The sequence below is a fragment of the Phoca vitulina genome, unplaced genomic scaffold, assembly GCF_004348235.1.
Source record: "Phoca vitulina isolate PV1807 unplaced genomic scaffold, GSC_HSeal_1.0 scaffold20, whole genome shotgun sequence".
NCBI lineage: Eukaryota > Metazoa > Chordata > Mammalia > Carnivora > Phocidae > Phoca > Phoca vitulina.
Window position 1 is genome coordinate 29982335 of NW_022589723.1, and position 25795 is coordinate 30008129.

Genomic DNA, 25795 nt, shown 5'->3' on the forward strand with positions numbered 1-25795 from the left:
AGTTTAGCTTAATTAGTTAAATCAAAACAGCAGTAACATCATCCGCCACACCACCACCACCACCGAAGAAGCATACATTCCTTAAAAACAACAACTGCTTTGCTACTGGGTTATAAATCATTCTCAATTCTGTATAAATCAACAGATTCACAACTGTGGACCAGGCTCAATATTAATCACTCCTGTGGTTGTTAAGGATGTTAATGAATCCTTGGAAGCCTCAGAGAGCCAGAATCCATTGTGGCTTCTAATAGGTAGAAATTTAAACCGGAAGAAAACTTAGAGAGTATCTAACACCTTCATTTTTTTTTTTTTTTAGATTTTCTTTATTTCTTTTTTTTTTTTTTTTTTTTTATTTAACAGAGATAGAGAGAGAGCACAAGTAGGCAGAGCGGCAGACAGAAGGAGAGGGAGAAGCAGGCTCTCCGCCGAGCAGGGAGCCCGATGCGGGGCTCGATCCCAGTACCCTGGGATCATGACCTGAGCCGAAGGCAGCCGCTTAACCGACTGAGCCACCCAGGCGCCCCTAGATTTTCTTTATTTCTTTATTTAACAGAGAGAAAGAGCACAAGCAGGGGGAGTGGCAGGCAGAGGCAGAGAGAGAAGCAGGCTTCCTGCTGAGAGGGAGCCCGATGTGGGACTCGATCCCAGGACCCCGGGATCATGACCTGAGCCGAAGGCAGTCGCTTAACCAACTGAGCCACCCAGGCGCCCACTAACACCTTCATTTTATAGAAGGAAGAAGGAAACCCAAAGCAAGGGAAGTGACTTTTACCCCAGTTCATACTTGTCTGGGCAGAGCCAGGATTAAAGGTCAGGCCTGACCCATCATCCAATGGACATTCTTTATGTGAAATGCCAAAGGCTGAAACCCTGTGTGAAGCTGAATCCCTTCATTATGACCAAGGTGAGCCTGAAGTAATTCACCAAGAAAACACTGTACCATGAGCGTGGGAGACTTAGGGGGCACCTAAGAAGATAGGAAATAAAAAAACAGACTCAGGATAACCAAGAATAGGAGCAGTGTGATACAGTACTAGGCCCTAGGAGTTTGGATAGAATCAAAGGAAACTTCCCCAAGGGGGAAAATAACATTTTACTCTATCTCCCACCTTAAAAATAGACTTTTTAAAATGGCTTTATGAAGGAGACATATGGCATAAGGTGTGTGTGTGCATGTTTAGTAACATTTATTAGGGGTTATCATATTATTAAAAGAAAACATATTCATTGCAAATAAACTTTTTTAAAGGCAGAGATAACTACTCTTAAATTTTTAATATATTTGCTTTTAGCCATTTTTATATGTAAATGCACTCTTTTGTTTTTAATTGGGATCGTTTGGCATAAATTATTTTATATTTTGCTTTTATCTCTTATCTTGAGAATTCTCCAAAAGAATTAACAAGTCTTTGAAAACATTGAATCCATTAAATGAATGTAGTATTAATTAGTTAATACTTTACCTATGGTTAGACATTAAGTTTTACATTTCTCCTTATAAAAAATAATGTGACCAGGGGTGCGTGGGTGGCTCAATCTGTTAAGTGCCTGCCTTCGGCTCAGGTCATGATCCCAAGGTCCTGGGATAGCAGGGAGCCTGCTTCTCCTTCTGTCTCTGCCCCTCCCCCCTCCATCATGCTCTCTCTCGGTCTCTCTCTCTCTCTCAAATAAATAGATAAAATCTTAAAAAATATATGACCATATGGTCCATAAAGTAAGATTTGAAAATAATGGCCATGGATAAGATGGACCATTCAACAAAGGATGTCAAGACAATAATTAGCCATGTAGATAAAAAGAGAGTTGGGTCCATTCCTCATGGATACCAGTATAAATTCCAAATGGCTCAAAGGTTGAAATAGTAAAAAATAAAATCATTAAAGTATTAAAAACGAACATAGGAAAAATGTTTTATAACCTTGGAGAGGAGACAATCTTTCTAATTATGACCAAAAAATCCAGGACACATAAAATTAAAGATTGATAAATTCAATCACATAAAAATAAAACAAGAAACACACGAAAAAAAAAAAAACACTAAAAAAAAGAAAAATATTCATGGCAATAAAAAATGAGAAAAATCAAAAACAAGTGACAAACTGGAAAAAAAAAAACTTGCAACACATATCACTACTCTAATATGTAAAGATCTCCTACAAATCATTAAGAAAAAGACTAACTAGAAAAATGGACAAATGATATGAATGGTTCACATTAAAGAAAATACAAATGTCTCTAACCCATATAAAAATGATGCTTAACCTCACTCATCTTGAGGAAAATACTAACTAAAATTCCACTGAGATAAAATTTTTCACCTATCAGTTTAACAAAAATCTAAAAGTTTGATAATGCTCTATTTGGCTGCAGTGCAATGGGGACTTTCATCCATTGATGGTAGGAGTGCAAACTGGTGCAATCGCTACCGACGGCAATTTGTCAGTATCTATACAATGTAAATGCATAGATCCTTTATCCAACAATCCCGTTTTCAAAAATTTATCCTAGAGATCCACTTGTAAATGTATGATATGAGGTATATAAATGCTTGCTCATTATAGCCTGGTCTGTAATATCAAGATAACAGAAATAATCTAAATGTCTATCAATAGGAGGCTTGTTAAATAAAATATGATACATACAGGGCACCTGGGTGGCTCAGTTGTTAAGTGTCTGCCTTCGGCTCAGGTCATGATCCCAGGGTCCTGGGATCGAGCCCCATGTCTGGGTCCCTGCTCAGCGGGAAGCCTGCTTCTTCCTCTCCCGCTCGCCCTGCTTGTGTTCCCTCTCTCGCTGTCTCTCTCTCTCTTTCTGTCAAAAAATAAATAAAATCTTTAAAAAAAAATATGATACATACAATGGAACACTGTAACACTGTGAAAAATAATGAGGAAGTTCTTTGTAGATTGTTATGAGAATATCTCAAAGACACACTGTTAAGTAGAAAAAAAATAAAGCAAAGCATAGAACAGCGTGGTCTGGCAAGATGTATGCTAAAAATTGTGCCAAAAAGGGTATATATATATATATATATATATATATATATATATATATATATATATTTGTATTGGCTGTTACAGGCATAAAAACTCTCTGGAGCAATAAGAAATTATTAATCATGAAACCTGTTGGGGAAGGGTGAGAACCAGGTGGACAGGATTGGGACGGAGTCTTTTCACCATATACTTTAGGCTATGCTTTTTGATCTTTAAACCACCTGAAGGTATTACCCATTCAAAAACTAAGTAATTCATGTTATTTATTAACATGTTAATTTAGTTTACGTTAGTTAGTAGACATTAATTAAACATGCCTATGCAACAGAAAAACTGGGAAACATATTTGCAGTATATATGACAGAAAATGCTAAAACCCATACTGTATAGTTTTTTCGTTTGTTTGTTTTAAGTGAACATCTCAGGGGCACCTGGGTGGCTCAGTCGGTTAAGCATCTGCCTTCGGCTCAGGGTATGATTCAGGCTCCTGGGACTGAGCTCCTCCTGGGACTGAGCTCCGCTTGGGGCTCCCTGGTCAGTGGGGAGTCTCCTTCTCCCTCTGCCCCTCTCCCTGCTCCTGCTCTCTCTCTCTCAAATACATAAAATTTTTAAAAATAAAAATAAAGTAAAAGTGAACATGTCAATAGAAAAATGGGCAAAGGATATAAACAGGGGATTTAAAATCAATCCCAATAGAAATATTTTCCCATGTTTAATCTTAGCAAATAATGTGAATGAAAAAAAAGTAGCATTTTAAAATCTTCCACCTTGGGCAAAGATCTTTTTTAACTAACAATACCCTCCCCGAAAATAAATAAAGTAAAAATACCCAGGATTAGTGTGGGGCCGAGACACAAACCCCCATTCTCGGTAGGATGTCGATCAGTACAATTTCTTCAGAGGGCAATTCAGCAATATACATCAAAACCCTCAAAATTATTCTTAACCTCTGGCAAAGTAATTCCACATCTAAGAAAGCCTTCCATGATAATCACCCCAGTCAGAACAAAGGCAAAGTGCCCAGTGTGGTGTGGCATTTAGTGCAGCCGGGTAAGAGGGGTGGCAAGGGTGCCCTGGGTGGGGAAAGGGGTCCCTCCGCAGGTCCCTCCGCAGGTGACGCTCAGCAGGCAGTGCTCTGTCTTGCTCCTGGCTGACCCTCTGGAAACCTGAAAGCTGACACTAAGGAGACATGCTTTGCTGCCACCTAGTGCTCCCCAGGTGATTGCACCCAGCTGGCGAGGAAAACTTGCACCCATCAAGTAACTTAGCACCAAGGGGCCCTCTCCTCTATTTTTACTTAACATACACTAAAGTGAAGCATTTAATATGTTCCAGGCATTGTATTCAGCACTCCCTCTTAATCCTCTTAGCAGCGCTATCAAATACCTCACTTCACAGATGAGGGAACTAAGTTCCAGAGAGGTTAGGTAACTTGCCCAAGGTCACACAGCTACCCAAGGGGCTAAGACCAGGATTAGAGCAAGGTGGCATGTTGGCACCTGGGTCTGTGCTCTGAACCACCTCCTTTGCGAGGGGCAAAGGTCTGTGTGATAATAATAGTACTCAAAGAGAACCTCACAGCCCGTACAGCAACTGCTACCCCTTCCCCTAGCACATCTGGCCCTAATAAGTTCACGCAGGGACTGAGTCCGCCTCTGCCAGATAGGCAGTCTAACCTGAGTCAGGGACAAGCTATGGGCCAGGCGAAATCCAGGGGATTTAAAAAAAATCATTTGTAAAATATTTCATATATACAACAAATATTTAAGGAATAACATAACAAATATTCAGGACCCACCGGCAGCTTTAAAAAAATAGCGTCTCCAGTAGTAATGCATCAGTGATGTGTTTCAACCCTTAGTTCACTGGCTTGTTTTCTGCCACCGTATTTTTTTTTTTTTTTAAAGATTTTATTTATTTATTTGACAGAGAGAGATATAGCGAGAGCAGGAACACAAGCAGGGGGAGTGGGAGAGGGAGAAGCAGGCCTCCTGCCGAGCAGGGAGCCCGATGTGGGACTCGATCCCAGGACCCTGGGATCATGACCTGAGCCGAAGGCAGACGCCTAACGACTGAGCCACCCAGGTGCCCTTCTGCCACCGTATTAACACACAAGGGGCACTAACTGGGCTATCAATGCAATGCGGCTTTTATAGCAATCCTTCTCTTTCCTAAAAAACAGTCCTCACCCATTTACAGCTAATTGCATCCTGCTGGAGACATCTGCAGTTTGGGTAACAAAGCAGTTGCTTTGTGGTAGCGCTGAGAAAGCGTCTTGAGTATATGTTACGATTTAAGAAGGTAGCGGCTTCCAAACAAAGCTGTGAAGCCCAGGGCTCTGAGGAGTTACTGAAAGAACAGGAAGCCCAAACGCGCAGGCAGCATTATTTGCAGACGAGAGTTATAAACCTGGCCTCCACTGACTCCTTAGCAAATCCATGAAGTCCTGAAGTCACACGCAAAGTATCGTGTGAGCGCCTTTTTTCCTTTCGGAAAAGGAAACGGAAAAGGAAAAGGATCCATTCCCCACCTTTCATCAGATTCTCAAAGAGGTCGGAGACCCTCCAAAAAGGTTATGAATCATTTCTACAGATCAGGGGCCGGCAAATGGCCCACAGGCCAAATTCTTCCTGATACTTGCTTTCATACAACCCTCAAGCCAAGAACGGGTTGTTGGGGTTTTTTTGTTTTTGTTTTTTTGGTTTTGGTTTTGGCTTTTGAGAATAGTTTTTCTATTTTCAAATGGTTGGAAAAAATCCAAACAATAATATTTCATGACATATAAAATTAAGTGACATTCAGATTTGTGCCCATAAAAAAAGTCTTACTGGAATGCAACCGCACTCACTCATTTACATCGTGTCATGGCTGCCTCTGTTCAACAAGAGCAGACCTGAATAGCCGCAACAGAGACACAAAGCTGGAAAATGTACTATCTGGACCTTTTCTGAGAAAAGTTTGCTGATCCAGCAGGAGATGGGACTAGATAATACCTCTTATAAATATACGTGCCTCTACTTTTCACTTGTGTGTATAGATGCTGTCATGATTAAGCACAAATTCATCTAAGTATATTATTAACGTAGTGGACATTAGTCATTGGAACCCTCTTACGAATCAGGGGAGTTCCCACCACGTGAGTCTTGCTGAGAGAGAGGTAGTGTCCCATACAGAAGGCCAGCCTCTCCTTTCTCCCGCCTCCCTGGCACTCAGGGCATAGACGCGGCCCTTGGGATTAGAGACCCCATCTAGGGCTCTGAAGCTGGAGTGAGTCACACAAAACAGCAGGGAGAGGAGAGATCATTCTGGCCGTAGCAGACACAGCAGTCACATCTAACTTCCAAGGGCAGCAGGACCAGCAGGGTGGGAGTGCTTGCAGCAACGACCCATTTCTAGCTGGTCTCCTCACTCGACAGTCCCTAACGAATGGTTTTGTCTTTGCTTCTAGCTGTCTAGCCTCTGTGCCTCCCTGGCCAAGCCAAGCTCAGGCACTAGAAGAGATGGCCAGCATCATTCATGGCCTGCAGCAGAGGGGCTGAAGGCAGAAGTTGGTTAAGTACGTGCTCCACGGGGACAGAGAGGGGCCAATCCGTCTTTGCATCCTCGGCACCTGATAGTGCTGGCTACTCAAGAGAGTACTCACTAAAATATCTGTTGATAGGGGCGCCTGGGTGGCTCAGTTGGTTAAGCGACTGCCTTCGGCTCAGGTCATGATCTTGGAGTCCCTGGATCGAGTCCCGCATCAGGCTCCCTGCTTGTCAGGGAGTCTGCTTCTCCCTCTGACCGTCCCCCCTCTCATGTGCTTTCTCTCTCTCTCATTCTCTCTCTCTCAAATAAATAAATAAATAAAATCTTAAAAAAATAAAATAAAATATCTGTTGATGAGAGCATACACTAGGGATCTCAGACTTCATTAGATTCCAGCCACCTGAAACTGGCGATGAGCATTTATGTATCAAGGTCTCTTAAGAAGGGCCTATAAACTCCCTGCTGAGTGGGGAGCCTGCTTCTCCCTCTCCCTCTACCTGCCGCTCCCCCTGCTTGTACTCTCTCTCTTTAATTAAAAAAAAAAAAAAAAAAGAAGGGCCTATAAAGACAGCCCTCCTCCTTAAACCCTAGCTATGGCTTCCTGGGTTTCCCAGACCATCAAGGCTCTAGTGATGAGAAACAGTCAGAACTTGAGGACTGATGTGAATTTGACCCTGGGCTATTAGTCTCAGAGCCCCTCTGATGATACCTGCCCTATCTTTTAGAAGCAGATAGCCAGTCAAAAAGCACATGTGCGCTGGCTGGGAGAACATGAAACAGGGTACACACTAGATACACTTCTGGCCCTGGCTCTCCATTGCAGACTGCCATGAAGCAAGCAACTGGATGTTGGTGCTAAGGACCAACTCTGGTGGATTTGTAATTTGAAGGAAGTGATTACAGTGATGACTAAAAATCAGCAATACTTCATTACTTGCGGATCTACTTACATTTGCTGGGTGACTGATTTCTAATGACCTGGAAAAAAGAGAGGAACCAATGAGAACTTTTGTAGCAAAAGATCAGGAATCAGTAGTGACATTTCCACAAAGCTAGTGCTCCAATGCCACCACGTCTGATTTTCCGGACAGCACCTTTCTTCGAAGAGGGAGAATGTGGGACAAAAGCTGGGCTGAAGACAGTGCAGACTTAGCAGAAGCCAAGACGATTTCCACAGGACTTCTAGAACCAGTATGTTATAGAACTCATTCTATTTTTGTCCCTCACTATCCTTTGACACTTTGTTGAGAAGGTATGATCTTCCTCTGCCCAACAGTGAAGATTTGGGCAGACAGACGATTTCTGTCAAACAAAGTCTTCCCGTCACTTTTAATCATAAAATCTCACTGCATGAAAGAATCTAGTCATATCTCATAGTCAAAACTACAAACTTGGCATTAACTCTTTGGCTAATTTGGGTCCTGCTTCAGGCTTAGAACCTACAGCAGAGCAATGGGATGCAGTCCCTTCCTCTTCTCCAGCCCCCCTGCTGGCTAGTTAGTCTACCACTGCTTTGGAGGCTGACGAGGGAGAAATACTCGAGATAGGATGGTTCTTACTTAGCTGGTTGGCTTTGTGCTTTCTGGGCCTCCCTGGTGATTAGGGCTGGCTCTCTCTTGGGTTGGTACTCTCATGAGCTTACCCGAGGTTCCTGCTGTACACCTTGACCCTGACAGATGCATCCCCCGCCCTTGCTGTCCTCTCTCTTCAGTTCTGGGGCACCAGGCAGGACATGTTCAGACCCTTTCTGTGGAGGTCTCCTTGGCTCTGCTGATGGCCTATTGGACAATGTCAAATACGACCACAGCACAGTCCATGAGAAATAGTCATGCATACCTTGCCCTGAGGACTCTGCCATCAGAGCCATTGGCCTTGCCTCTCTCTTGCCCTCCAGACCTCCTAGGCAGGAATCAGTCTGCCTTTGGCCCAGCCTTCGGTCCTCATCCATCTTCTTCCTCAGACCTGAGTCAAGCACCGGTTTACTGGATCCCCCAACTGCAGGGAACACATTTCCAAACTCTCCGAGTTGTCCCCTTGGAATTCCCCTCAGCAGATAATGGTAGAAGGGGTCCCCTTCCTACCCTTCCACCAAAATGGGGGCTGGAACTCAACACAGCAACAGCTTTATTCAAAAAAAATCTCTTCATTAATCTTCTTATAAAATCCTCTGTTCTTTCGAAACATATATTCTTGAAGTGGATAAAAGGGTTCAAGAGCCATGGAACAAGTTCTCCTATTTTTCCCTTTGTATCCTCTATTAAATTTCAGGCAGAAGAGCTCCATTCCAATAACCTATTATATTAGTTACTTATTGCTATATAAAAAATTACCCCAAAACTTAGTGGTATAAACAATAAAACATTTATTATTGCTCACAGCTTCTCTGGGTCAGGAATGTGGACAGCTTAGCTAGACAGTTCTGGCTCAGGGTCTCGTGAAGTTCCAGTCAAGATATCAGCTTGACTGAGGCTGGAGGATCACTTCTAACATGGTTCACTCACATGGTTTGCAAATTGGTGCTGACTGTTGGTGCAAGGCCTCAATTCCTCTCCTTGTGGAATTCTCCACAGGGTTGCTCGTGTGTTCTCATGATATGGTAGCTGGATTCCCACGGAGTGAGAAATTCAAGGAATCAAGATGAATGCAACAACACCTGTTATGATCTAGCCTCAGAAGTCACACACTGTCACCTCTGATTCTTGATTAGCCACACCTACCAGCTTTGATTCAATATAGAAGGAAATATATAGAGGAATGAAGACCAGGAATCAAGGATCACTGGGGAACATCTGGGAGGCCACCTTCCACACCCTGTTACACTTCAAATGATCATTATCCCCTAAAATAAACTGAAGAAAGTTCAAGTAAAGAAGAAACCATAAATTTAGATTGGTTTAATCAAAACTTCTTTGGGGACTTCTTGATCTTCAAAATTACGTATGTTATCTGGCCCACTCCACATTTGATCCTCATCTACAAATGGGTCCAAGACTATCCTTGAAGGCAGGGCCTACTCCTGATTTTAAGGGTTCTTTCTGGTTCTCAGATTTCTGATTCTACATAATAATCAGAAAATAAAGCTTTGTAAATATCTTTTAGAGTTGGCATTTACACTAAGATTTATAATTCAACGAAAACATTCTAAGGTACATCATTACAAGAATCATCTCTGTTTTATTTATTCTACAGAGTAATGATTTAAATTGAATACACTTGGGCACAGTAAATATTTGACATGAAAAGTAGTTATCATCAGAAGAGGCATCAGAAAAATAGCAACTCATCTGACACATAATCACTAGAAAATATTTTTCTGTCCAATCACTTAAGTGTTACAAATCCTGAGAATGTTATACACTGAACAAACTAGGTACTACTTATAATTAAATCTTGCTTGCAAATCATCTGTTAAAAAAAACGCCTTGAGGTACAAATCACCTATGTATTAAACATGTCTTTTACATTTTACAAAGAATTTAAACAAAAATATCAAACAATTAAAGTTAAGTGGCTCTTAAAACAGCTATTAGTCAGGCTCAAGGACACACTGTTCCACAATTTCCCGTAAGTTGGGGTTTTCCATCGCAGCTGCCACTCGCTCTTTGTCATTTATCTGCTTGTTGACTGCAAAACACAGACAAAAGTTAGCCGAGGAACTTTGTCAACATATAGTGACAGACAAAAATTTTATTAGCCCATTAAAACAGAATTTAACTCCTTGATAACTTAAAGCTGGCTCACTTTTTGTAAGTTCTACAAGGGAGACTTACAGAGAAAAATACCCCTTAAATTCCCACTACTCTACCACAACTATTTTCATGTCTTTCTTTCTAGTCTTCGTCCATATACATTATTTCCATATAAAGAGTAAATACAATTTTGAAAATTACTATTTTCTCCCCTTAAGCCTATTTTTTAAACTACAGGGTTATTTAAAATAGCAAAAATTATAAGCCTTCTAAATTAATTATGAACACTATGCGACGTGGAGCACCTTTATACATACAGCCTTCTTTTTGGAGATTCTTGAAAGTGGCATTATTAGACCAAGGGGTATGAGTATTTTTATGGTTTGATTCTTATCACTGAATTATTTCCCAACATTTTTCACCAATTGTATTGTCAGCAACAATACATGAGCTATCAGTTTTCAAAAAATATCTGGTATTATTAATAAAAACAAGTAAACATACACACACATAAAACAGCAGGTGAAAAACGGCTCCTTACTATTGCTGTAATTTGCAATTCCTTGATAAATAGGGAGAGGACATTTCTCCATGTTTATCTATTAGTTCTGTGAATTTTCTGTCCGTCTCTGTTAATCTACTAGGTGTTTTATTTTTTAATGAGCTTGCATGGATCTTCATATAATAAAGGTATTGGCCCATATCTTCTGTCTATAATTTGCTAAAAGCACGCTCAAAGTAAGAGTTTAAAAGAGAAATGTCCATATTCTTTTCTAGACCTTCAATTTCAATTTCAAGTACATAGCTCTCTATCCTGCACCAAAGAAAAAAAATCGAGCCCTCTTTAGAGTTTGTAAGTCAAGGTTCCTAGAGCTGGATATTCTTTAGAGATGTGCAGCTACTAGGCTAAATCAGCCAATATTCACAGGGCCTGCCTCTAGTTCACCTAGAGTCCTACTGAAAAATTACCTTCTTGAAAAGCCTACGTTCCCCACCTCAAAGAAGAGCTAATAACTAATTCTTCACTTTTTTGCAAATGACCCGCAGATACTTGGATAGCAGAATAACAGTATCCAAGATGAAGTACTATCTGAAGTTGCTTTTTAATGGGTCAAGATTGACTTACTGTCTTCCTCTGTTGAGTGGGTTCCTTCAGAAATGTAGATTTCCAACTAGGAAGAAAAAAATATTAAAACCAAAACATTTAGAACACTCTAAGATAACAAGTGAAGTGAAATGCACAGTGGACTCAAGTGTCTAGGAATGAAAGCCCAAATAGTATTCTTTTTTTTTTTTTTAAAGATTTTATTTATTTGAGAGAGAGAATGAGATAGAGAGAGCATGAGAGGGGGGAGGGTCAGAGGGAGAAGCAGACTCCCCGCTGAGCAGGAAGCCCGATGTGGGACTCGATCCCAGGACTCCAGGATCATGACCTGAGCCGAAGGCAGTTGCTTAACCAACTGAGCCACCCAGGCGCCCCCCAAATAGTATTCTTAACATCAATGACTTAGGGACAAATCCCTCCGAAACAGGGACTGAAATTAGTTGATTTTTTTTAAAGATTTTATTCATTTATTCATGAGAGAGACAGAGGCAAAGGGAGAAGCAGACTCCCTGCTTGGAACTGTGTCAACATATAGTGACAGACAAAAATTTTATTAGCCCATTAAAACAATGGGGGACTCGATTCGAGGACCCTGGAATCATGACCTGAGCTGAAGGCAGACGCTTAACTGACTGAGCCACCCAGGGGCCCTGAAATTAGGATTTTTTTTATTGTTATGTTAATCCCCATACATTACATCATTAGTTTTAGATATAGCGTTCCATGATTCATTGTTTGTGCATAACACCCAGTGCTCCATGCAGAACGTGCCCTCCTCAATATCCATCACCAGGCTAACCCATCCTCCCACCCCCCTCCCCTCTAGAACCCTCAGTTTGTTTTTCAGAGTCCATTGTCTCTCATGGTTCGTCTCCCCCTCCGATTTCCCCCCCTTCATTCTTCCCCTCCTGCTACATTCTTCTTCTTTTCTTTTTTTTCTTTCTTAACATATATGAAATTAGGATTTTTTAATTTTGGTCACCTGCGGAAGGCCTGCAGGGGGTATTCCCATTAATTACTTTTTTTAATGAATACACACAAATAAAACTTTACACAAATGAGATCTCATACATACTTTACTCATGGATCTCTCTACCCTACACTCTACCTCTTCCTCCCAAATCAGTACCTAAAATATCTAAACTTCCTCTCTGCCCTAAGCCCCAAGAAAGCCATACTAATAATCTAGTGTAGTTTCTTCCATATTTTTCTCCATACCTACATAATGGAATACAGATTTTATACACACACACACACACACCCCAAAGTTGGAAGTTTCTTTTCTTTGCTTATTTTACAAAAATGGGATCACAATATAGTTTTCAGTATCCTCCTTTTCTCATTTATTATTATCTTGCTAAATTTACTCTCAAGTATAATATTGGTTGAGCTAAACCTCCTGGTCCTGCTGCATTTCCTCAGATTAGTTAACCTCCAAGAACTAGACCTTCTGAGACAAACCCACAAAATCCTGTGACAAATAACGCATGCTATATGATAAAGACATGTCTACTCTCCAGAGAACACTGGAGTGTACGAACTAATTCTTACAGTTATTTTACTACTAAGATAAATGTTTTTCAAGAGTGAAAAAAATCATACCTTATTATGGCTAAAAGAGACCCTAGAGATCATCTAGAACAGTCTTTTTTAAAAAACAAAACACCTCGGGGCACTTGGGTGGCTCAGTCAGTTAAGCACCCGACTCTTGATTTTGGCTCAGGTCACAATCTCAGGGTTGTGAGATTGAGCTCAGTGCTGGACTCTGCGCTGTTATGGAGTCTGCTTAAGATTCTTTCTCTCCCTCTGCCCCCCACCCCAAAACACCATATGAATTCCTCTAGCGGCTAGTGGCATAATACTAACTCTTATTCCAGACAACAAAGCAACAGGTATAAAATCACTCTATATTCATTTACTTCGGTTTAAAATTATGCATGACTCAACTCTGAAAAATGGTAAATAAAGGGGAAAAGTCAAGCATTTACCCTGCTATTCCTGCATGAACTATACTTCAAGGAAACCACACAGTGGGCTTGGTACCTTGCGGGCACAGAGGACTCTAAATTTGAGAGGTTACTGTGGCCCTTTCTAAGTGGTTCTTCCTTGGTTTTAAATTTTTACACATGAAAATATGTTCAACATTATTAGCCACCAGGGAAATGGCAATCAAAACCATGAGTTATCACTTCAAACCCACTAGGATGGGTATAATGAAAAAGACAGATAATATTAATACAGAAGTATAAGAACCCTCATACACTGCTGGTGGGAATGTAAAATGGTGAAGCAGCTATGGAAAACAGTCTAGTAGTGCCTCAAAAAGTTAAATATACTTAGCAAAAGATCCAGCAAGTCCCCTTCTAGGTGGAGGGAAGATGAAAATATGCCCAAACGAAAACTTGTACATGAATGTTCACAGCAGCATTATTCATAATAGACAAGAAGTGGAAACAACCCAAATGTCCATCCATTAATCAACAGATAAATAAACTATGGTACATCCATACAATGGAATCATATAAGGCAGTAAAAAGGAAGGAAATCCCGACACATGCTACAACATGGATGAATTCTGAAAATAATATTTTAAGTGAAAGAGGCCAGTCCAAAAGACTACAAACTATATGATTCCATTTAAATTAAACATTCAGAATAAGCAAATCTATAGAGACCAAAAAGAGATCAGTGGTAGCCTGGGGATGGGGGAAGGTCTGGATAAATGGGTATGGGGTTTCTTACTGAGGTGATGAAAATGTTTTAAAACTGGGGCGCCTGGGTGGCTCAGTAGGTTAAGCGGCTGCCTTCGGCTCAGGTCATGATCTCAGGGTCCTGGAATCGAGCCCCAAGTCGGACCTCCTCAGCGAGGAGTCTCCTTTTCCCTCTCCCTCTGCCCCACCCCCTACTAGTGATTGCTTGCACTCTCTCTCAAATAAATAAAATCTTAAAAAAAAAACACACACAAAAAATTGATAGTAGTGATGGTTGCACAACTCAGTGAATACAGGAAAACCATTAAACTGTACATTTTAAACAGATGAATTGTGTGAAATGTGAACTAAATCTCAATAAAGCTGTTATAAAACAATAAAATCTTCCTTACCTTATGTTTAAACGGTAAACACCGCTGAAGTTTTACTCTTAAGCACAGCCCTGTAGAGGAAAAAAAAGAAAAGGCCCCAATTATCTCTTCTCTTATTAATTCTTGACAATGTATACAACTGTGTGTAGGTGTCTCCATACAATACAGTAGCTGGAAACAGCTTTGGCTCAATCCAGCGTAGGTCTCCTTGGAGCCAGGCACCATGCTAGCAACTTTAATATATATAGTCTTACATATTCCTCATGATAATCCAGTGAGCCACATATTACCAAACCCATTCTACAAATTATGAAACTAAGGTCACAATGTAACTTGCCCAAGGTCACTGAGTTAGTAAAGTGGCAATTGGGAATAAAACCCAAGACCACTGCAAAGCCTAGGTCCTTTCTACTACAACAATTTACCTTCAAGCAAAGGTCAATTCACTCATTTAACTTTACTGAACACTCACAACAGGCCAGATCATGCAAAAATTTAAGACCAAATAAGAGCCACTTAAAAAGGACCACAAGAAACTTCTCAAATTTGGAATCCTCTATATCTACAATGTACAAATAGAGTTATTTCCCTAAAACAAGATCCTCTGAAGTTCAGTTTATCACCTCAACCTCAAGTCATAGTTCAATATCTCCTCCCCGCCCCCCCCCGCCTCCAGTTGAGACTTGTAACAGAAATTAACACTGGGCTTGGAACAAACCCTCTGTGTGCCCATGTTCCTCTTCTCCCCCACCTCAAAACAAGGAAGGAATTTTTAACTAAATCTACACCCCTAGACACAAAAGATAAGTCAAACTGTTCCTATGCACAAAGTATTTCAGAGTACTTAGAGTCTAGAACACAGTAATTTCATAATAAATATTAGAGAACTCTAAAGACAACATATAGTTTCTTTAAGAGGGTCTCCCTTTAGAAGATCTGCCTTAAAGCATATCTGGAGGGTTCTTCTCTTCCCTCTGCCCCCCACACTGTCTCTTTAATTTGTTACCTGTGTATCATCTGAGCCTCCTCATGTGTTCTACTCACTGTTGGTAGGTGTTTTACCCACATAGTATAAATAACAACTGTTTCACAATTCACAAAGCACTTTCTTGAACATCAATATCCTTAAGAGAGGCAGTACGGCATTACTGAGAGAGATACTTTGGGTTCAAAAGAAGCTCCACTGTATACAAGCTATGGGGCCCTAGGCAAGTTACTTAACCTCTCCTGAGCTTCAGTATCCTTATCTGTAAGATAGGTATTATAATAGTACCCCTATATACAGGGTTGTTATGAGTAGTAAATAAATTGTTATGCAATGTGCCTAAAATAGGACTTGGTACATAAAAAGTATCTAATAAATATTAGCTATTACTATTGTATCATTTTCATTTTACAACCAGGAACCATGATAAGTGATTTGTCTGACAAGCAGAGAGCTGGGAGCTAAATATAGACCTTCTGACTCCAAATCCTATGCCCTTCATATTGGACCACACCTGCCTTCAGCTATTCTTGTCCGGACTAAGTCAACACAAATGGCTATCAGCTGGTTTTCTCTGCCTTACCCACTCATCCCCTTTGAGTCTTCCTTGTCTTTGCAATTATTTACCAGGATAACTCTGAGTAGGTGACGACCTAAGCAATCAGGCTGGAACGCATACCCAGGTGCCTTCCCCTGCTTCACACTACCTGCTCATAGGAAAACCCTCCCAGACGCCAGGAAGAAGGCTCCCTTTAATGTGTTTTCCAATCGTGTTGATTGAACATGGTTACTACACTAGTATACTAACTTCTAAAAAGCCAAGGGTCTTAACTGGAACTCATATTAAAAGGGTCCCAAAAATCCTGACAACACTTTGTTCAAGGAGTGGACAGATCTGAAGTAGCTACCATAATCGGATCTGGGTGCCTTTAGAGTTACTTTTATTTCCTGGGCTTTCTCAATCTTTGTCCACACAAACGTGGTTTTTTGATAATTACAATCATAATCAAATGCTGCTTAGCATTCCAGTTTCTTCATACATTTCTCAGATACTTTGATTCCTTGATTATCATTTTCTATAGAAACAAGAAATTCCATTATATTGGTGCCATTTCCTTATTAATAGATACTATAGTTTCTTCCAGGCTTTATTATTATAAATTTACTATAAACGTTTTGTACATGTTACTGTTTTCTTCAATGGAATTATTTCCTTAATTCCTGGGTCAAAGAGTAGAAACTTTTTAATAAGGACTTACTTATATGTACCCAGAAGCTTAAAAATACTTATACCATATGACCCAATAATTCCAATTAAAGGAATTTATCCTGAGGCAATAACTAGAGATATATGAAAATATTTATGTATAAAGTTGTTCATCATATTATTTAATAAATTGTGAAAGCCTAGAAATGGTATAAATGGTTATAAAAATTATGATATACTGATGTGATTAGCACAAACCTCTATGACTATATAATTAAAAACTAGTATTTAATGAAGAATAAAAAATATTCCTTATCTATTTCACGCGTTCTATTATCTAACCTTTATAACTGTTGATACTCTTATTATCTCTACTTTACAGATAAGGAAACTGAGGCTCAGAAAGGTTAAGTAATTTGCCTAAGGCCACAAAGTGGCAGACCTGACAGAGCTGGAATTTTAGCCTAGAGCACACATTCTTTTATGACAGCTGATTTTTATTTTTTTCTTTATGCTTCTGTGGAGTTTCCAAATTATTGCCAAGAAACATACTTTTGTAATGTAAAAAAACACAAAATAAATGTTGCTTTTTAATAATTTTTTTTTTTTTAAGATTTTATTTATTTATTTGACAGAGACAGAGATAGCAAGAGCAGGAACGCAAGCAGGGGGAGTGGGAGAGGGAGAAGCAGGCTTCCCGCTGAGCGGGGAGCCCGATGGGGGCTCGATCCCAGAATCCTGGGATCATGACCTGAGCTGAAGGCAGACGCTTAAAGACTGAGCCACCCAGGCGCCCCTAAATGTTACTTTTTTTTTTTCCCTAAATGTCACTTTTTAAAAATCAACTTGCTAAAGGCTCTTAGAGTAATAGACCCTCTATTTAAGAACTCTTATGTATCAAAATATTTTAAGATACTTCCCTTCACCTCAAGAGAGTAGCAGTACTTCTGGTATCTGTTGATTCAGAAACTGTCCCCAATGACAAAAAAATAAGCATGCATTCAAAAATGGTTTTTCTAGGATGGAATATCAATAACCACAATATCATCGGGGTGCCTGGGTGGCTCAGTCGGTTAAGTGGCCAACTCCTGATTTTGGCTCAGGTTATGATCTCAAGGTCCTGGGATCCTGCCCTGTGGCAGGCTCTGTGCTCAGCAGGGAGTCTGCTTGAGGATTCTCTCTCCCTCTGTTTCTCCCTTGGCTTATGTTCTCTCTCTCAAATAAATAAATAAATCTTAAAAATAAATAAATAAATAACCACAATATTATCTATGGATTCATGGACCCTTTAGTCCCTCAAGATGTGGCCCATATGCTGGAAATCACTAACAGGGATCCCAGATCAACAAGTGAGAAGAGAAAAACAGAAATCACAAAAATGGAAGCAATAATAAAATATTTACCTTTTCAATCGTTTTTATAAACTTATCTATTTTTAAACAGATGATATATTCCCATACTTCAAAAACTTAAAAATATAAAAAGGTATACAGTAAAGTCTTCCTCCCACCCTGTCCCCAACCTGCCCAGTTCCTACCACCAGTACCCATCCCCATCACAGCTGGCCATTTCTAATATATTCTTTGTGCATATACAATCAAATACAAATTTCTATTTTTGCCCTTTTATACACAAATGTAGCAATATTATACTTGTTTTTATTTCTTAACAGTATGTCACAAAGATCTTTCCATACCGGTACGTGGAGAGCTTTTTCATTCTTTTTCATAGCTGTATAGCATTCCATTGTTAATATGATTATTTCACCAATTCCCTACTGATGAACATTTGGTTTGAAATAAACTTCCTTTATCTTCTTTATTTTTATTTATTTATTTTTTTAGATCGGGGGGAGAGGGGCAGAGGGAGAGGGAGAAAGAGAATCTTTAGGAGGCTCCACACCCAGCGTGGAGCCCAAGCAGGGCTCAATCCCACAACCTTGAGATCACGACCTGAGCAGAAATTAAGAGTCGACGCTTAACCGACTGAGCCACCCAGGCGCCCCTCCTTTATCTTCAAAGACATCTCTTTATATCTTACAGCTAACTACTCCAAAATATTGGGAATGCAGCCTCTCGAATAGAAAACTACCTCAGAAATACGCTCCCAAATAAAAAACTTAAAAAAAAAACAAAACAAACAGAACTCTCCCACTAGGACTTATGGCCCATACTGCACTGAAGCCAACAGAGCAGCGAGAGGAAAAGAAGGTGATGGCAGCAGGGCTAGTCTGACAGCACCCACTCCAATCCCCAGAACTGAGGAGAGGACTGGCCCACACCCACTCTCTTAATTGTAGGCGTGTACGGGGAAGAAAAGCAGCATGGGGTAACTAAAGGAGATCTCACATTTGGAGTCAGGGGACCTGGGTTTGAGCCTCAGCTTCATCGTTTCCTGGCTATGTGATTCTGAGCAAGTCACTTAAACTCTCTGAGTCTTGGGTTCCTCATCTGGAAAATTCTCTCATAGGCTGTGAGGGCTACAGAAGACATACATTTGAAAAGACTCCGTGAACTATAAAGTGTGATACATGATGCTAATTGTTATTTTGGGTCAGTATCAGTAAAATAATTTAGAATTAAAAACATATTTATATATAAAACCTTACCAATAAGGGTTGCCAAAGAGCAGTGAGGTACTGTTGGCGTGAACCTGATAATAACCAAATAGTCTTCTTCGTTTATCTCCTGAACCTCCACACTACTTTCTGTTACCACTTCCAGTTCTTCTAAAGTATTGGGCTTCTCTGGGTCCCGGATAGTTCGAATCAAATCTAAAGAATCATCAGAGACAAGGTATTATGTTAAAACATGAATATTCTCAATAAGGATGACTTTGCCAGTCCTCATCCAAACACGGACTGCTTTTTTTTTTTGAACCAAATATTATAGTAACTGCCCAGATTTCTCACAGAAATTTCCACAACCAGTTTCCTTTTGAGAAAACTGTTTTCTTGGATTCTTATTAGATCATAACCAGTTTCTTGGATCCAACATTACAGAGAGAACATAAGAATGACAAGAGTGTCATAGAAGCTAAAGGGGAAGAAATAACTTACAGCTTGGGAGACTGTGGTATCAGGATTTATGAAAGTCGAATCTGAAACAAGCCTTTAAAAATTTCAGTATTTGACATTTAAGGTGAAGGAAAGAAAAGGAAAAGAAGTTTAGGGGCTCCTGGCTGGCTGAGTCAGCAATGCATGCAGTTCTTGATCTTGGGGTCATGAGTTTGATCCCCACATTGGGTGTAGAGATTACTTAAAAAAAAATTTTTTTTTTAATTAAAAAAATGTTGAGTCTGCCTGGAACCCAGCATAAGTGAGGATATAAGAGTTTGGGCCAGGGGCGCCTGGGTGGCTCAGTTGTTAAGCGTCTGCCTTCAGCTCAGGTCATGGTCCCAGAGTCCTAGGATCGAGCCCCGCATCGGGCTCCCTGCTCAGCGGGAAGCCTGCTTCTCCCTCTCCCACTCCCCCTGCTTGTGTTCCTGCTCTCTCTGTCTCTGTCAAACAAATAAATAAATAAATCTTTAAAAAAAAAAAAAAAAGTTTGGACCAGACCATCAAGGATCTTTTACAGTCAGCCACAGGCAATAGGGAATCCTCAAGAGGTTCTGAATGAGGGAGGAACAGGGACAGCATAACACTGTCAGCTGGGAACTCATCCACTGGCTGGTAGACTCAGAGCTAAGGGCAAAGCCAGGAATACCAGCTGAAAATGCTGGGCCCAAAACAGGCACATGACAATATAATGGAGAGGAGGGGACAGATGGAGAAGTAATTTCAGTGGCAGAATCAAGAGAATTTGACAATTGTTTAGATGTAGAAGACAAGGAAAGGGAAAAAGGAAGATGACTCAGATTTTAAGTCTGTCTGGGAGAACACTGATAGAATGAAAAAACAAAACAAAACTGGAGAACACAGGAAGAAAGCTGGGTGGGGGCTGGGGCAACTGGGTTCAATTTTATACACAATGATTTTGAGGTGCTTAAGGGGCAACCCGATGGGACAGTCCAGCAAATACTGAACTGTGACATAAGGTTTAAGAGAGCACCAAGGCTAAACACATGAAAAGATGCTCAACATCACTCATCATCAGGGAAATGCAAATCAAAACTACAATGAGAGATCGCCTCACACCTGTCAGAATGGCTAAAATAAAAAACACAAGAAATAAGTGTTGGCAAGGATGTGGAGGAAAAGGAACCCTGTGCACTGTTGGCGGGAATGCAAACTGGTACAGCCACTGTGGAAAACAGTATGGAGGTTCCTCAAAAAGTTAAAAACAGAACTAGCCTACAATCCAGTAATTGCCCTACTGGGTATTTACCTAAAAAATACAAAAACACTAATTCAAAGGGATACATGCATGACTATGTTTGTAGCAGCATTATTTACAATAACCAAGATATGGAAGCAGCCCAAGTACCTATCGATTGATGAATTTATGAATATATCTGATATATATGTGATGGAATATTATTCAACCATAAAAAAGAATGAAGTCTTACTATTTGCAAGGACATGAATGGAGCTAGAGAGTATAATGCTAAGCAAAACACGTCAGTCAAAGACAAATACCACATGATTTCACTCATATGTGAAATTTAAGAAATGAAACAAATGAACAAAGGGAAAAAAGAGACAGACAAACCAAGAAACCGACTTCCAACTGTAGAGAACAAACTGATGATTATCAGAGGGGAGGTGGGTGGAGGAACAGGTGAAAGAGATGAAGGGTTTTAAGAGTACACTTATCATGATGAGCACTGAGTAACATACAGAATTGTGAATCATTATATTGTACACCTGAAGCCAATATAATGCTGTATGTTAACTATACTGGAATTAAAATAAAAAATTAACTAAAAAGAGAGAAAGAGAGCAACAAAGCTAGAGTGGTTCTTGAACCCATAGGATTCGCAAAGAATGAGCAGAACAGTTTTCAACCTTGGGTGAACAATGGAATCATCAGCACTGCTTTAAAAACAAAACAAAAATTGATGTCTAAGCCCTACTCCCAAAAATCCTGATTTAATTGATCTGTAGTATGGGCTGGACTTAAAAAATTCCTCAGGTTGTTCTTATGGGCAGCTCAGTTTGAAAACCACTAATGTAAAGGGAGAGACCCAAGAATAGACCTGTGGGAAGCACCTAATTTAGGGATCAGAAGAAGAAAGAAAAGCAAGAAGCAGAGATGGAAGCGGGGGGAGATTAACAACATTAAATGCAGCAGAAAAATTCAAAATGATGATAGCTGAAACAGGTCTTTGGATTTGTAACCCAGAAGATCACCTATAAGAAAGCAGTTTCAGTAGAGAGATGAGGACAGAAGCCAGCTTGCAAAAGGGGAAACGAGAAGGAACCGAAAATGTAGTCCTAGAGCTTTGGCAGGGAAGGGAAGGGCAAAGAACAGATAGTGGGTTTAGACAAAGCTCGAACAATGACAAGGGTAAGGGAAACTTAAGTATGTTTTATAGCCCAAGGGGAAGGATCAAATAGAGGAAGTGAGACTGAAAGTATAGGGGGGAGGATGGCGGACTGGCAAAATAAGCAGAAGGGAATGAGACCAAGGATGTGGGAGCCTGGGCTGGCCTTGGAGAGGACAAGATTTCCTTCTTACTCTGAGGTTGTAGAAAAATATGGAAAAGGAGAATGATAGACAAATAGTGAGGTAGAAAGGAGAGCAGAGGGAATCCACATAGGATGGACTTTGATGTTCTCCAGCCTGAGGTTTTGTTCTATTATTAATAGCACCCCTGTAATCAGAAATGCTACTGGGAAAAACAAATCAATCAAACTCCACCTTCTCCCCAACCACTCCTGGGCTTATCACTTGATTAGCCACAGAATCTGAAAATGGAGGCAGGAAAGAAAAGACAAAGCTTCTTCTTCACAAGGCTCTGTCACCATGGGGCTCAGGGAAACACAGCTTTTTTAAAGATTTTATTTATTTATTTGACAGAGAGAGACACAGCGAGAGAGGGAACACAAGCAGGGGGAGTGGGAGAGGGAGAAGCAGGCCTCCCGCCGAGCAGGGAACCCGATGCGGGGCTCGATCCCAGGACCCTGAGATCATGACCTGAGCCGAAGGCAGTCGCTTAACCAACTGAGACACCCAGGCGCCCAACACGGCTTTTTTAAAAGAAATTTGCTCCCCCTCATCCTTGGCATTTTCCCTGTAAGGCTCATTTATACAAGCTGCATTATATTCTTTAATATGCTACCTAACCCTGAAATTAAGTCTCACCCCTTATTAAACTTCTCTGGTTTTCTACTGATTTGAGAGATTTGGATTTATTTATTTAGAAAGAAAGCAATGTTGCTCTTCTCACATTACTCCCCTGATGAAAATTCTTCTATGGCTCTGCACTGATATTCTTTTTCTTAAACGATTTTATTTATTTGAGAAAGAGTGAGTGAAAGAGAGAGAGAGAGGATGAGTGGGGGGAGGAGTAGAGGGAGAGGGAGAAGCAGGCTCCCCACTGAGCAAGGAGCCCGATGTGGGGCTCAATCCCAGGACCCTGGGATCATGACCTGAGCCAAAGGCAGACGCTTAAACGACTGAGCCACCCAGGTGCCCCTGCATTGATATTCTTTATACATTTAAATCTTCAGTATCCAGTTCTGACCTGGTATCTAAAATAATTTTTGACCACACTTCCACCCTTTACCACAAACTCTATCCTGAAGCCCCACCTATCTGCCATTCTCTAACATGTTCCTTTGTCACCTCCATACTTTTGCTCCCTTTTCTCTTAGTATGCCTTCTACCCTCCATATATCCAGAGCATACTTATACTTCAAGGCCTAACTCAAGTGACTCCTCCTTAAGTTTTTCCAGATCCCCCATTCAGAGATTACTATCTCTCCTTCCTCTGAATTTCTCTATCTCTTATTCAGGTCGATGGCTTTCTACTGCATAAAATAAAAAATAGTCTATTTTTGCATATATAGGTCTCCCTCGATATAAACTTTAGGACAAGAATCATCTCTCTTCCAAAGCTGTATCCCCAAGTGCCCTTCTGTCCTGAGATGCTGTAGACAGAAGTCTGATCGTACAGGAATGTGTCCGTTTTGTGGAGATCATTCTACTCATAATCATCTAGCTGGGGTTAAGTCCTGCCTCTAGTAAGAGAGGGGTAAATCAGATTGGCTCCAAAAATCTTTTCCAACCCTGGCCTCCTTCTCCTGGTCCCTAATCCTTGCACACATTTTATTTGTATTCTTTGGTTAGATCTTTCACCCGCAGTCAGCAGGAACAGCTGAACAGTAGTTAGAGCCAGTCTTTTTAGTTTTCAAAAGCAATACTACATAAGTCCCAAAACAGGGAGTCATAAGGCAATTGTGAAATGGTATAAAGTGCACGAAGTTTGGAATCAGAAGACATGGGCTTGGTTTTTACCGTTTCTGTACTGGCAGTGTGACCTCCGGGTAGCTGTTTAACCATTCTAAACCTTTGTTTTCTCATTTGTACAATGAAGCGGGTCCCAGGAATTTAAACAATGTATGTGATTGTGTGTGTGTGTATTCGTTTTTGCACTGCTGGCTTGGCTGTGATAAGAAACTAAAAGTTCGAGGCCCGGGTACGGGGAGCCGGGTTTGTCCTCTCTCGGGGACCTCTGCCTTTTTTTTTTTTTTTTTTTGCACAAGAGAGCGACTGTGCCCTTAGGCCAGTCCCCAACTCGTTAGTCACCCAGGGGCTAGGAGACGCAAGGAAGGAGACAAGTAGTGCAATCAATCCAGCTTTGCTTCCTAACCAAGCACCCTAAATGCCTGCTCTGCCCAGAAATCTTGAAAAGGACACTAGGGCGTGGGGCAGACAAGGGAAATGAAGCGTTTAAAAACCTCCAGGCTCGGCTTGCCCCAGGTTTAGGAAGAGCCCGGGTCCTAGAAAGATCCACATTCCGGCGTGACTCAGGACCCCGGAGAAAACGCTTCCCAAGCTTCGGACGAGACCCAGCAAAAACCGGAGTCTCCACCCCCAGCCCTCAGGTGAGATCCCCGTTACCCCCACCTCCACGTACAACGCCAAACGCTGTCCTGGGTAAAATTAGTTACCATAAACCTCTAGCGCTTTTTCTTCCATGATCCGGGGCTGCCGGGCAGCTCCCCGCTCAAAGAGGCCGGAGAGCCACAGGACTCTGCTCAGCGTCCAGGAGAGCAGCCCGGACACCCGCTCCATCCTCACGCTCCGCCATCCCTGGCAACTGTCCCATCCGAGCCACCGTCTCTCAGCAGCGGGCCTCGCGATTTATCAACTTCCTGGTCTTCAAATGGGCCAAGACAAGCCTAAAGGTCCAGGAGAGCAGAAAATAGGCGGGGCCTGACAGAGTAGCGCGGAGGACCTAGGGAAGGGCCCCGCGAAGACCACAAGCCCCAGCATGCTTTGCTCGGTTTCGGCGGGACAAGAGAAAAAAAAAAAAAAAAAAATTCCTCCCAGCACGTGAGGTGCATTGCGTGCTGGGACCAAGGGGCAAAGAGATGTATTCTGGGATTTGTAGTCTATATTGGGTAAGAAGGGGTAGGTAACGGTCTGTTACCCGCCACTGTTTGCCTCATTCAGCGCCCTCGATAAGCTGAAAATGAATCCTGAAGAGGTAGGGGAAAGGAGATCTTTGCTGGAGGAGCGTGTGCAAGGACAATCTACTGTTATTTCTCTGAGGGAGCCGCTTCCAGCCAGTTTTCTTACTTCCTAGTCACGCCGGAAGTGAGTTTCCGTTGCCGTGAAACGGAATGTCTTGGAAGTCCACTGAAGTTGGCTAGGAGTCGAGGGGAAAGAGAGGGCTTTTGATTTTCTCACCTCAGAGGGCTCAGGCCAGCACAGTTCCCCACTACTAGCTGCATATTTCTGTCGGTCGCCTTCAGAGACAACTTAGAACGAAAGGCCTTTCCTCGTGCCCAGGATATCCAGTAGTGACATACTGGAAATCGTAATCCTAAAAAGAATGTCTTAAGTCCTCTGGTGTTCGTGGCTGTGATGAATGCCAGGAACAAGGTTGATGATGTTAGTTTTATCCATCCATCCCTCCAAGTTTCAAACATTTATTGGCCACTTACTTTGCCAGACTTGGTGTATAGCACCGAGAATACGAAGATCGGAGGCCGCCCCTGCCCTCAAACAGCTCATAGACCTGTGAGGGAACCAATCCCTGATGTTGAGGAATTTGCAATTAGAAACAAACCTTTTATCAGACTTGATTCC

The 25795-nt window shown here is 41.2% G+C and overlaps 1 protein-coding gene across 1 annotated transcript; it reads right to left on the minus strand.

The window, feature by feature from the left end:
• Positions 1-8865: 8865 nt before the first annotated feature.
• On the minus strand, positions 8866-24947 carry CIAO2A (cytosolic iron-sulfur assembly component 2A). Its single transcript, XM_032417817.1, has 5 exons — positions 24652-24947; positions 19204-19368; positions 14425-14474; positions 11343-11388; positions 8866-10151 (listed from the first exon to the last, which is right to left on the minus strand). The coding sequence occupies exons 1-5, from the start codon at positions 24773-24775 to the stop codon at positions 10054-10056; spliced, it is 483 nt and encodes a 160-aa protein (XP_032273708.1). The 5' UTR covers positions 24776-24947; the 3' UTR covers positions 8866-10053.
• Between the last annotated feature and the right edge of the window lie 848 nt (positions 24948-25795).